Source organism: Lucilia cuprina, chromosome 2 (genome assembly GCF_022045245.1).
Source record: "Lucilia cuprina isolate Lc7/37 chromosome 2, ASM2204524v1, whole genome shotgun sequence".
In the NCBI taxonomy this organism is placed as follows: domain Eukaryota; kingdom Metazoa; phylum Arthropoda; class Insecta; order Diptera; family Calliphoridae; genus Lucilia; species Lucilia cuprina.
In genome coordinates this window covers 30,962,321-30,976,589 of record NC_060950.1, presented here as the reverse complement: position 1 = coordinate 30,976,589, position 14,269 = coordinate 30,962,321, and the positions used below count along the sequence as shown (strand labels likewise).

General features: G+C 31.0%; 1 protein-coding gene across 6 annotated transcripts in view; it reads right to left on the bottom strand.

The window, feature by feature from the left end:
- Positions 1 to 846: 846 nt before the first annotated feature.
- The window catches only part of LOC111675523 (zinc finger protein 717), a 28,091-nt gene continuing 14,668 nt past the window's right edge, over positions 847 to 14,269 (bottom strand). For 5 of the 6 annotated variants that reach the window (XM_046948609.1, XM_046948627.1, XM_046948622.1 and 2 more), the window contains exons 3-10: positions 8,411 to 8,887; positions 7,576 to 7,948; positions 6,199 to 7,452; positions 5,971 to 6,138; positions 5,153 to 5,890; positions 4,851 to 5,069; positions 3,721 to 4,499; positions 847 to 1,039 (exon numbers count right to left, since the gene is read on the bottom strand). In XM_046948609.1, the coding sequence (XP_046804565.1) occupies positions 3,820 to 4,499; positions 4,851 to 5,069; positions 5,153 to 5,890; positions 5,971 to 6,138; positions 6,199 to 7,452; positions 7,576 to 7,948; positions 8,411 to 8,887 (3,909 nt within the window). In that variant the 3' untranslated portion in view covers positions 847 to 1,039; positions 3,721 to 3,819. The remainder of the gene's footprint in view (positions 1,040 to 3,720; positions 4,500 to 4,850; positions 5,070 to 5,152; positions 5,891 to 5,970; positions 6,139 to 6,198; positions 7,453 to 7,575; positions 7,949 to 8,410; positions 8,888 to 14,269) is intronic. The other variant, XM_046948631.1, reaches the window with a different exon arrangement.

The window sequence follows — 14,269 nt, the reverse complement described above, 5'->3', positions numbered from 1 at the left end:
TTTGTATAAATAAGTTTTTTTTTTTTAAACAAAATGTTGTGTTAAATGAATACAAATATTTATATGCATTTAATTCATTTGGATTTTTTATTGTTAATTTTAATAATATATGTATATAGTTTTTATAAATACGTTTTATTTTTCTTCTAAAATCTAATAGTTTTTACTTGGTTTTTAAATATATATATTTCTTATAATAATATATATATGTATGTATATATTTCAAAATATGTATTAATACGTTATTTATATGCTGTGTATGTAGTACATAACTTGTAATAATTTTAAAAATATTTAAAGCATATATTAAGATTTAAAATAAAAAAAAAAAAAACAATTGTGGTTATTTATTATAAACATACTATAAATATTTAACCATTTGTGTTCTATAATACATTCAAAAAAAGTACTTGAAAAGTTTCTTGATTTAAGACATAATTATTTCTTTAAAGGCTTTTATTTATTTTTTTGAAAAACAATTAACAAATGTTTTAAAATTTTAGAAATTCTTTCAACAATAGTAGCCCAGCTACTATGAATTTATTATAAGTAAATTATACAATTTAATAATTTTATTTTAATAAAGTAAATAATTGAATACAAAGCAGTATTGCACAATAAACAACGACAAAAAAATACTTTAAAATTTTATAAAACTGATTTTTTTAGATAAAATTTAAATTAAAAAAAAAATAATTTAAAGAACACAAATGGAAAAGTTTTTGTTAATATTAAAATATAACTATATATGTTATTATATATAAAAATCATATGTTGTTTAAATAGAAATATGTTATTATGTTTGTTTTTCATTGAAAACAAAAATATTAAAATTATTATACAAGTTTTAGTTAAAAAGAAATAAAATTTAGTTTCTTATAATAATCTTAGTTGTTAGAAATAACAAAAAAATAAAAATACAACAAAAACGACCCAACAGAAAAATTAAATTAAATAAACCTTAACGGAAATTGTTCTTCGTAGTTTATTTGCAAGTGTTGGCCCTCTTTTTGCCCTTTCAAATGGTTATATGTATGTGCTGCAATATTAAAAAAAAAACTTGACTTGTTTAAATATTAAAAAAGAGACAATGTTTATGTTTGTTATAGTCCCAAACTACTAAATATTAAAGGAAATTACTCTTTATAGATTATTTCCAAGGGTGTTAAAGTGTTGTAAATAATAGTTTTTGTTCAAAGTTATTAAGTCATAAAAGTATAAATACTTTAAATTTAAACATAATATTTTTAAAGATTGTAAACAATACCCATTTTATTAGAAACATTTTGCAAAGTTTTTAGACTTGCAAATTTGTTCAATTACACATATTTCGAAATCACAATGTTCCTTTTCAAAGTATTTTATACATTAATAAAAAAGAAAAAGAATTTTTTAAATGTTATACAAATTAAGAGAATAACAATCTTCATAGCTTATTTGCAAGGATATCAAATGTGTTTTACTCTTATCTTTGCAAAATTATACTTTCTGTTTTATTTATCATCATAATTATTCTCCTATACTATTACCCAAAATATTCTAAAATGTTAAAACCAAATATTTCCCAATTGATTATTTTGATTGCCTTTTTAAAGTGTTTAATGCTTTAATATTAAAAAAAACACACTGCCTTTTTCAATAAAGGGAACAAATCACACTGTATATGTACAATGTTTTAAAGTCCTCGAACTAATATATATATGTACTTTTTCCAAAATATTGAGTTACGCAAATCCGAATCTGAGCTTAGAATTTTTCAACATATGTTTAAGCAAAATTTAAAAACCTGCATTCGCCATCCTTGCGAAGAAAATATGTTCATATTACACAGTTTTTCTCCTTGTAAAAGACCGCTGGTGTCATAGTTAAGCAGTTACAACAACATCAGAAACAAAAACAATATTTAGCAAAAACTTGTCTTGCTCATGTTCTTCCCCTCGTTTTAATTTAATGTTTACTTTAACTTCTAGCATATTAAAAATTCATTAGTCTATTCTTTAGTCTGGTCTAGATTATAGGGTAGACTATAGACTGGACTAAAGACTATAGTTAAGTCTATAGTCTAGTCCATAGTCTAGTCTATAGTCTACCCTATAGTCTAGTCTATAGTATAGTCTAGTCTATAGTTAAGTCTATAGCCTAGTCTATAGTCTAGTCTATAGTCTAGTCTACATTCTAGTCTATAGTCTAATCTATAGTCTAGTCTATAGTCTAGTCTATAGTCTAGTCTATAGTCTAGTCTATAGTCTAGTCTATAGTCTAGTCTATAGTCTAGTCTATAGTCTAGTCCAAAATCCAGTCTATAGTCTAACCTATAGTCTAATCTATAGTCTAATCTATAGTCTAGTCTATAGTCTAGTCTATAGTCGCGTCTATTGACTTGTCTATAGTCTAGTCTTTAGTCTAGTCTATAGTCTAGTCTATAGTCTAGTCTATAGTCTAGTCTATAGTCTAGTCTATAGTCTAGTCTATAGTCTAGTCTATAGTCTAGTCTATAGTCTAGTCTATAGTCTAGTCTATATTCTAGTCTATAGTCTAGTCTTTAGTCTAGTCTATAGATCTATCTATAGTCTAGTCTACTCTCTGGTCTAGTCTAATGTCTAGTCCATAGTCTAGTCTATGGTCTAGTCTATAGTCTATTGCATGGTCTAGTCTAGACTAGACTGTATAGTCTAGTTTATAGTCTAGTCTGTTGTCTATTCTATAGTCTAATTGATAGTCCAGGCCATTGTCTTTTCTACAGCTTACTACTTTGAAAACTAAAAAAGTACTTTTTTTTACAAGTTCGTGCTATTTGAAACGTAAATTTTTCCATGCCTGATATACATACAGTCAAGCTCGTTTATAACGGAACTTCGGTTGACTAGTTAAGTTTGTTCGTTATAAGCGAAGTTGGTAATACGATAGATAAGGTTATTGTAGTTTCAAAAATAAAAAATTTAAAAATATTGTAGAATATGCAACTATATTTTGCACTCAAATGATTATTAATGAGTACTTAATTACGAAAAATTTAGTTGTTTCTACTACTTTGACATGTTCAAAGATTCTGATTCTATATTATTAGTACGATCAGTTTTTCAAAAGTTAAAATTTAAAAAAAAAGTACGCAAATAATTTCACATTCGATAGCTATTAAGTTGTGCGACTGGCCAATAGCATCTTTATATTATTTATATTATATTTGCTAGGAGTAATTATGAAGAGTAAATGCAGCTACTATTAACCATAAATAGCTTTCATTTAAAAAAAAGATTGCGTAAAAATTAGTTTAAAATTGCACAATTATTTCTATTTTCTTTCGGACCAGAAAAGAGACTATTTTCAACTAAGTGAACATATTCATAAATGATATACAAATAAACTTTTATCGTACTAAAAACAAAATATATTTAGTAGCAATGTTTAACTAGTTTCATAGAACTATTTCCTTGAAAACTATTTAGAAGTATTTAAGAACCACAACAATATTCCGAGGAACGTATTCAGAATAGCGGCACAACTAGTTCCAAGATTGTTGTTTATGAATCTGATGTGGTTTTGTTACAACTCGTTCTAGAACTAGTCCTTTTTAGAACAAGTTCCAAAATTTTTCCAGGGTATGTATATAAATCTTTGTCAAAAGACTGTTTGTTGACTCATAGAAACTATTGCAACGTATTGTTGGGATCGTAAATATTGAGAGAAAAAATATGTACGTAAATAAAATTAATTAATTACCTTTCCTTAATCATAAATCAACTTCTATCGATGACTTTGCGGGATACGCAGAGTTTGCTACCAAGTAATTGAATTGTTATTTTGCTGTTGTTGTTTTTGTTAGTAAACAACGGGATGTTGTTCAACATTAGCGGGCATATGTTGCAATTGTTGCATGGTGGCACGGGCCAAAGCTTCCTGATCGTTTTGTATTAAAGCGATTGGCACTTGTGGTGGTGGTTGCTGCTGTTGGGTTTGAGTTTGTTGTTGTTGAGATGGTTGTTGCTGCTGCTGTTGGTGAGCAGCTGCTACAACAGTAACATTTGAAGCCGTTTGTTGTTGTTGATGATGGGCTTGCTGTTGGGATTGTTGTTGCTGTTGTTGTTGATGATGATGTTGTTGCTGTTGTTGGCGTTGCTGCTCTTGATGTTGCTGCTGCTGTTGTTGTTGTTGTATCTGCTGATGAGCTGCTGCCGCAGCTGCTTGTTGTATTGACAACTGCAATAATTGATTTTGCTGATGTTGTTGCTGCTGTTGTAAAACTTGTTGATGAGCGGTCACTTGCTGTTGCTGCTGCTGTTGTTGTTGGTGTGTTGTTACTACTTGTTGTTGCTGCTGTTGTTGTTGTAATTGCTGTTGCTGTACTTGCGGCTGTGTAGTTTGTTTTTGTGCAGCATGCGATGTTATAGTTGACGTTACCATCGGAGTCAAACCCGTTGTTAATTGTACAGTATTTGCTGTGGCTCCTGCTGTTATTTGTTGTATGGTGTGCATGGTAGGAGCTGATGTTTGTAGAGGATCTAATAATGTATGTGGAATAATTCGAAAAAAAATATATTATGAATTGTTCAGTTTTTTACGTTAAGGAGATTATTTTTAAAATTATAGTGTTATATTTATTTAATAGATAATTATATAAGCCAAGGTATGGATGAGCGGACTAGTCAATGGACTGGTTTTCTGACTGGTATCTAATAGCTAATCTATTGACTGGTCTGTGGACTTAGACTTGGTCTATTGTATTGTTTATGAACTTATCTATTAAGTAGTTTATGAACCACTTAGGAAACATAGTACAGAAAAAGTACTTCTCATCTGTATGAAATTCTATTTATAATAAATACGAATTATTTGTCTCTTGAAGTACTTACTTAATTCACTAATAACCGGTTTAATTTCCTGTTTAATTTGGGGCAAAACTCCTGCTGGTATAACTGGATGTGGCACTGGGGGTGGTGGCATTGGAGCATTTGGGTGATTCATTTTCATGTGACGTTTTAAATTTCCTCTTTCTACAAATGCTTTGCTGCATAAAGTACAAGCATGCGGTTTCTCACCCGAATGAGAGCGCATATGTGATACCAAATGTCCTGAAAAACAAATTAAATTATTTTAAACAAATAATTACTAAGGAAATTTGTTATAAATATGGTAATTTTTTATTATTTCATACCTTTACAAATAAATGTTTTTGGACATTTTTCACATGAAAATGGTCTTTCCATTTCCTGACCCTTAGTATGACTACGTTGATGGAAGAGTAAATTACCCTTGAGTGGAAATGATTTTCCACAAGTTTCACATGCAAATGGCCGATCACCAGTATGGCAGCGTGACATATGATTTATCAAATGTTCCTTGCGCGTAAATGGTTTATTACAGACATTACAACAATGCGGATTATCACTAGAATGTTGACGCATATGATTGTTGAGATGTTCTTTGCGCGTAAAGGTTTTCTGACAATATTCACACTTGTGCGGTGAATCACCGGTATGTAAACGTATGTGATTCGTAAGATGTTCTTTACGCGTAAAAGTCTTTTTGCAATAGCTGCAACGATGCGGTGATTCGCCAGTATGTTGACGCACATGATTCGTTAAGTGTTCTTTGCGCGTAAAGGTTTTCGTACAGAATGTACATTTGTGTGGTGATTCGCCAGTATGTTGACGCACATGATTGACCATGTGATCTTTACGCGTAAAGGCTTTGGTGCAATAAGTGCACTTAAACGGTGTCTCACCAGTATGTTGACGTATGTGATTGACCAAATGTTCTTTGCGCGTAAACGTTTTCATACAATATGTACAACGATGCGGTGATTCGCCAGTATGTTGACGTACATGATTCAATAAATGTTCTTTGCGCGTAAACGTTTTCGAACAGAAATCACAGCGATGAGGAGTTTCTCCTAAAGGAAAGAAAAAGAATTTGATAAATATATACATATGTATGTATGTGAAGTTAAGAAACACTTCAATCTTTACAAACCTGTATGCCATAATATGTGATTAGTAAAATGCTCTTTACGACTAAAACTTTTGCCACAAATTTCGCAACGAAATGGTGTATCATTTGTATGCGAACGCATATGATTTGCTAAATGTTCTTTACGTGTATACTTTTTACCACATACTTCACATTGATGCGGTGTTTGACCTGAAATTTAAGGGAAATTAAGAATATTTTTGTTTACAGTAAATGTAACAACAATTTTACCAGTGTGCCACATATAATGATTAACATAATGCTCCTTGCGCGTAAATGATTTCTTACAGATTTCGCAACGATGCGGTGTCTCACCCGTATGCTTACGCACATGATTGACCATATGTTCTTTACGTGTAAATGTTTTAGCACAATACTGACACCGAAACGGTGTCTCGCCGGTGTGCGAACGAAAATGATTTTCCAAATGTTCTTTGCGGGCAAAGGTTTTCTGACATATGGTACAGGCAAAAGGCTTGTCCGTTGAATGGCGTTTCATGTGACGTTCCAAAGAGGCATTGTTGGCAAAAACATTGAAACACACTAAACAGGTAAACATTGGTCCACCAATATGAATCTTTCCATGACGTGTAAGATCCTGAGACGTAAAGAAACCCTGACCACAGACTTGACAATTGAAAGGTTTACGTTCTGTATGGTAGCGACGATGAACAATCAATTGATAGCGAAAGGCAAACATTTTACCGCATATATCGCAAACATGTTCACCAGTTGACACCACTGTGCCGTCGGGTGCCAACGTGACTGTATTTTGGTCTACATTTGTAATACCACCTTCCATTTTCGGCATTAGTAAACCACCGGCTGTAACACCAGCAGTCGTCGCTGTAGCAGTTGCTGCAGTATTGACATTAGTAGCAATGGCTGTTGTTAAGTTAGCCGCTGTACTAGTGGTAGCCACTACACCTCCCGTAACAACTGTACTGGTGCTGGTGGACTCTGTTATGGGTACACTATTAGTAACTACAGTCACACCTCCCGTGGTATTATTAACCTCTGCCGCACTAGTGGTAGTGGCTGAAACAGCGGCCGCAATATTGCTATTTGCAGTTGCCGGTAAGGAGGCATGAGCTGCTGCCAAAGGATGATTCATGACATCACCATGTAATTTCCCAAATACCTCATGATAGGTAAATAGTTGAGATATATCTTCGATATTAACTTTATACATTTCAATACCAGGATGTAATTTTCCACTCATGACCACGCTACCATCATCTTTAATTTCGGTTTTAGGAGCACCTAAAGTAATAGTAGTAGCTCCCGAGGTAGCCGGTGTACCAGATGTAGCAGCAGATGATATATGCTGCATAATGATCTGTTGATTGGTGGCAGTTATTTTGCCATTTGCAAAAGGTTTCTCATCTTTTATGGCATCATTTGTTTGTAAAACAGCCACATGTTGTTGTTGCTGTTGTTGGTTCATCTGTTGTTGTTGTTGACGATTATCCTCGGCATTTAAGGCTAGAGAAAAGAATAATTAGATGGATAACAAAACATATTTATTTATTTATTTATTTATTTATTTATTTATTTATTTATTTATTTATTCAAATCAAATAAATAAAGAAAATAAAGAAAACCTACCATGAACATGCAACTGTTGTTGCTGCTGTTGATGTTCAGCAACATGTCTTTGCTGCTGCTGTTGTTGTTGTTGTTGCTGCTGTTGCTGAGCTTGTGTTGTTATAATAGTGCCATTTGGCAATTGTTGCCCTATACCCGCTTGAGATAACATATGAGTTTGTGGTATTTGCAGTGTTCCTGCACTGCTCGAAACTGTTTCAGTTTTTGTTACCACTGTTGGGCTGCCTGCAGTTGTAGCTATAGCACGCACTAATGTTGATGAAGGCACTCCTGCTATAGATGTTTGGGTGTGATTAACACCTGCCTCGTTATATTGAGCCGCTTGACCAGGCGCTCCTTGAAACAAGTTTGTCACAACCCAATATTTACCCAACTATAAGGAGGAAAAGAACGATAAATTTAAAAATATGTAGTTTTTTTCAACGAAACTTATTAAATAATTAGTTCAGTTCATATACTAGTAAATAGACTAGTCTATTGTGGCAACGAAACTTAATTCTATTGACTAGTCTATGGACTACTATACTAAATCTGTGGACTAATTTTATGACACTTCAATATATTAGTCTATTGTGGCCGCTTAGTTCAAGAATACCATTTACAAGAAATTAAAAGTCAAAATTAGTTTTATAATAATTTTGTCTTACACATATAAACCATTTAAATGGGAGAACAATTCTTTAAGGTTTTTGGTTATTAAACTATATTTAAATATGTTTTTAATATCCTTTTATATATCACAAACAATGTGTGTGTGCGGGGATTCTCTGATCACTATTATTTTTATAACAAAATTATTTATTATGAGAGAAAATATCTTATATTTAGATCTTACATTTTGTGGATTATTTGCTAAAATTGTTCCTGTTGTTGGCGGTGTTGGACCAGAACTACTAAGCAACAAAGGTGAACCAGATCCTTGATTCAAATGATGGTGATGATGTACGTGATGCTGATGGTGCTGATGATGATGCAGCAAATGTGTATCATGTGCAGACACTAAAGTAGTGCTCATGGGCACAACAATTGAACCTGAAGCCACATCCCCAGTTGATAGCGGTGGTGGTGCTGTTGTAGTCGTTGGATTTGTAGAAGTTATAGTAGGTTGGTGTTGTGCTATAACATGTTTGGGCTCAACTACAATTGTTGATGGTGGTGCTGTTGATGTCGCTGTCGTTGAGGCTAGTGTTAAGGGTATTGGTGTTAAGTGGTTGATACCACCAGCACTTTGGCTACCATTAACATTTGATGTAGACATATATAGTGGAGTTGTATGATTCGTTGCTTGGACAACAGTTAAAATATCACGCGACTGTAAGATTTTTATGAAGATTGTTTTCCATACAATTTTTTTATATTTTTTTGTTTTAATTGTTTAATTTCAATTTAAATATTAGTTTAAACAACGACAAATTGAAATGATTTTTTTGTGATATGTTTTGTGGTTAAAACAAATATGTTAAGCATGTTATGACAACAATATACATCTTATGGTTTGGTTGTTTTTAATATTTTTCTTAAAAAAAAAATTAGATTTTCTTGCTGAGTATGTGCACGTAAATATGTATGTATAATTTATTATTTATTATGCGATGTAAATGCCTTTTAGTATATAAAGTGCATATTAATTGAAAACTAATGTACAAATTTTATACTATATACACGAAAGGTAATGGTATGCAAACATTGTATGTGTACTTTGTAATCGCAAATGTCGTGAGTTTTATATGTATATATGTTCAGTATTAAATCGAAACTTTGATTTATTATATTACATGTATAACATTACAGGTCATACCGGGATGAGAAAGACAATCACATAAATGTTGTTTTTCTGTTAAGGGGTGTCCTTAATATAATAGTAATAGTTAACTAATCATATGGCTATTGAATATTCTATTGTCTACGAAATAGTCTATTGGAAATCTATTGATACCGCGCACATTGACTCTATAGTCAAGTCTGATCTAGTCAAGTCTATATTGTAGTCTATAGTGTATTCTATAGTCTAGTCTATAGACAATTCTAAAATCTAGTCTATAGTCTAGTCTATAGTCTAGCCTATAGTCTAGTTTATAGTCTAGTCGATAGTCTAGTCTAGTTTATAGTTTAGACTACAGTCAAGTCTATAGTCTAGTCATTAGTCTAGTCTATAGTCTAGTCTATAGTCTAGTCACTAGTTTAGTCTATAGTCTAGTCTATAGTCTAGTCTATAGTCTAGTCTATAGTCTAGTCTATAGTCTAGTCTATAGTCTAGTCTATAGTCTAGTCTATAGTCTAGTCTATAGTCTAGTCTATAGTCTAGTCTATAGTCTAGTCTATAGTCTAGTCTATAGTCTAGTCTATAGTATAGTCTATAGTCTAGTCTATAGTCTAGTCTATAGTCTTGTCTATAGTCTAGTCTATAGTCTAGTCTATAGACTAGACTATAGTCTAAAGTCTAGTCTAAAGTCTAGTTTATAGTCTAGTTTATTGTCTAGTCTATAGTCTAGTCTACAGTCTAGTCTATATTCTAGTCTATAGTATAGTCTATAGTCTAGTCTATAGCCTAGTCTATAGTCTAGTCTATAGTCTAGTCTATAGTCTAGTCTATAGTCTAGTCTATAGTCTAGTCTATAGTCTAGTCTATAGTCTAGTCTATAGTCTAGTCTATAGTCTAGTCTATAGTCTAGTCTATAGTCTAGTCTATAGTCTAGTCTATAGTCTAGTCTATATTCTAGTCTATATTCTAGTCTATAGTCTAGTCTATATTATAGTCTATAGACTAGTCTATAGTCTAGTCTATAGTGTAGACTATAGTCTAGTCTATAGTCTAGTTTATAGCCTAGTCTATAATCTAGTCTATGGTCTAGTCTATAATCTAGTCAATAATCTAGTCTATAGTCTAGTCTATAGTCTAGTCTATAGTCAAGTCTATAGTCTAGTCTATAGTATAGTCTATAATCTAGTCAATAATCCAGTGCATAATCTAGTCCATAGTCTAGTCCATAGTAAAGTCTATATTCTAGTCTATAGTCTAATCTATAGTATAGTCTATAGTCAAGTCAATAATCTAGGCTATAGTCAAGTCAATAATCTAGTCTATATTAAGCAAAATATGGAAATAATTCTAATTGCGATCAGAATGAAATCTGTAATTGGGGATAACTTTTAAAATTGAATATTCGTTTCAATATATTTTTTTACATTTTACAAAATTAGAACAGTAGTTTACAATTATCTAAGAAATCTTAAAACTAATTATGGATACAATAGATAATGTATTTTTTTTTTTTTGTTCCTCACATACACACACATTATTTGTGATATAACACATAATTAAGAACAATCTATAAGTTATAATCAATGAATGTTGATGATGTTAATGAATACATACATACATATTTAAGAAATATAATTTATATTACAATACATTTTGTTGAAATGAACATTTAAATACGTTTTAAGCTAAACACATAGTAGTAGTCAAACTTATGAATTTATAAATAAAATGCAATGGTTATTGAAATTCACACTTAAACTAATGATAATTAATAGATGACTATACATACAATAACTACATGTTTACCTCCTTATATACAAAACTATTTACTTATAAATGTACACATTTATACATACATATGTATGTGGAAAACATATTCCTCCCACTGCTAAAAACTCAACTCAATATGTTAATCGATTTTAATTTCTTTATAGTAAGAAAAAAAGAAGGTTTCATTGTTTTAAATCATTCAATATGTTTCCTCCTACATTCCCATAATCTCATAACTCATTCTCTGTTTAACTTAGAAATGTTTTGAAAGTTTTATGTTCATACATTTATGTATGTATGTGTGTAAAATTGCCATATGTTTTGTTTTCTAAGGATAATGTTCCCATTTAGTTGATTATATACAAACAATTATATTAAAAACTATTTTAATAAAGTGTGTACACATAACACATTTTCATTAGCCGTTCGTTTTATTTATTATTTAAAAATATTGCAAAGTACATATTAAATCGTTTATGTAAGTGAGTATACATATGTACATAATATGTACATAATATGTACATATTAAAAATTGTACAGTTATAACTATTCAAGTTTTAAAACTATTCAAGTTTTAAAACTATTCAAGTTTTAAAACTATTCAAGTTTTGACTATAGACTAGTCTAGTCAGAAGTATGCACGATAATCTATAGTGTGGACTATAGCCTGTTGTATGGACTGTGGTATTAGTCAATAGCCTGGACTGTAGGCTACCATATAGTTTCAACTATATTAAATTCTATAGTTTGGACTATAGCGTAGTCCAAAATTCTGGTCTATAGTCCAGCTTGCAGACTAGTCTAGCCTTAAGTCTAGTCTATTGTCTAATCTTTGTTATAGTCTATAGTTTAGACTATTGTTTAGTCTTTAGTCTCGTCTATAGTGTAGTCAATAATCTAGTTTACTTTTTAATCAAGTCTAGTCTATATAGTAATCTATAATGTATATTAAGTCTAGTCTATATGTATTGTAGTCTGTAGTCTTGTATATAGTTTTTTCTATAATCTAGTCTATAGTCTAGTCTATAGTCTAATCTATAGTCTAGTCTACATTCTAGTCTATAGTCTATTCTACAGTTTATTCAATAGTATAATCTATAGCCTAGTCAATAATCTAGTCTGTAGTCTACTTATTAATTCAGTCTAGTCTATAATGTAATCTATTTCAAATCTAGTCTATATGTAGTGTAGTCTGTAGTCTAGTATACAGTTTAGACTATAATCTTCTTTATAGTGTAGTCTAGTCTATAGTCCAGTCTATAGTCTAGTCTATAGTCTAGTCTAGACTAGACTAGACTAGACTATAGACTAGACTATAGACAAGACTATAGACTAGACTATAGACTAGACTATATACTAGACTATGGACTAGACTTTAGACTAGACTAAAGACTTGACTATATAAACTAGTCTATAGTCTAGTCTATAGTCTAGTTTATAGTCTAGTCTACAGTCTAGTCTATAGTCTAGTCTATAGTCTAGTCTATAGTCTAGTCTATAGTCTAGTCTACAGTCTATATACAGTCTAGTTTATGGTTTAGTCTATAGTCCAGTCTATTATCTAATATATATAGACAAGTCTTTAGTCTAGTCTAAAGTCTAGTCCATAGTCTAGTATATAGTCTAGTCCATAGTCTAGTCTATAGTCCCGTCTATAGTCTAGTCTATAGTCTAGTCTATAGTCTAGTCTATAGTCTAGTCTATAGTCTAGTCTATAGTCTAGTCTATAGTCTAGTCTATAGTCTAGTCTATAGTCTAGTCTATAGTCTAGTCTATAGTCTAGTCTATAGTCTAGTCTTTAGTCTAGTCTACAGTCTACTCAATAGTATAGTATGTAGTCTAGTCTGTTGTCTAGTTTATAATGTCTATAGTCTAGTCTATAGTATAGTCTGTAGTCTCGTCTACATTCTAGTCTATAGTCTATTCTGTGGTTTATTCTATAGTACAGTCCACAGTCTAGTTTATAGTCTAGAATATATTCTAGTCTTGAGTTTAGTCTATATACTGGTCTATAGTATAATCTATAGTCTAGTCAATAATCTAGTTTATAGTCTACTTTTTAATCCAGTCTAGTCTTGTAATCTATAATCTATTTCAAATCTAGTCTATATGTAGTGTAGTCTTTAGTCTAGTATATAGTTTAGTCTATAATCTTGTTTATAGTCTAGTCCATATACCGGCGGATAGAGAGGCAGATAAAAAAATCACCACTACACACACACTATTGGCATTTTTTTCATTGAAATTGCACTGAAAAAAATATTTGGTTATTTTTAATTTTGAAGATTAAATTGCGTTACTGTAAAATGCGAATATTTATAAACAATATGTAATCAATGTACTTAAGAATGATAATTTCTTTACATAGAAACAACATTTCTAATTAAAATGTACAAAAAAAGTATGAAACAAGATTAACTTATTTACTTTCATTGTTATGCATTCTAGAAAATTATTTAGAGTGTACGTTGTTTTTGTAAATTATGCTCTTGCTTTTGCAAGTTGTTTTTGCTTTTTTCAAGTTGTGTTTGCAATTTCTTTAACAAAACGACATCAACCTGCTTTGTTGAATGCTGTCAAGCAACTAAATAAAATATTTGTATTTTTGATGCTCTTGTTTAGAAGTTCGTATGCGATCGTTTTGTGTACATGTAATTTGCCGAAAATCTTCGTTGTCAGAACAATACTAGCGCCGACGTCTGGTCTAGTCTATAGTCTAGTCTAATCTATAGTATAGTCTATAGTCTAGTCTATAGTCTAGCCTATAGTCTAATCTATAGTCTAGTCTAGTCTATAGTCTAGTCTATAGTCTAGTCTATAGTCTAGTCTATAGTCTAGTCTATAGTCTAGTCTATAGTCTAGTCTATAGTCTAGTCTAAAGTCTAGTCTATAGTCTAGTCTATAGTCTAGTCTATAGTCTAGTCTATAGTCTAGTCTATAGTCTAGTCTATAGTCTAATCCATAGTCTAGTCTATAGTCTAGTCTATATCAAGTCTCCAGTCTACTCAATAGTATAGTATATAGTCTAGTCTATTGTCAAGTTTATAATGTAGTCTATAGTCTAGTCTATAGTCTACATTCTAGTCTATAGTCTATTCTGTGGTTTATTCTATAGTTCAGTCCACAGTCTAATTTATAGTCTAGAATATATTTTAGTCTTGA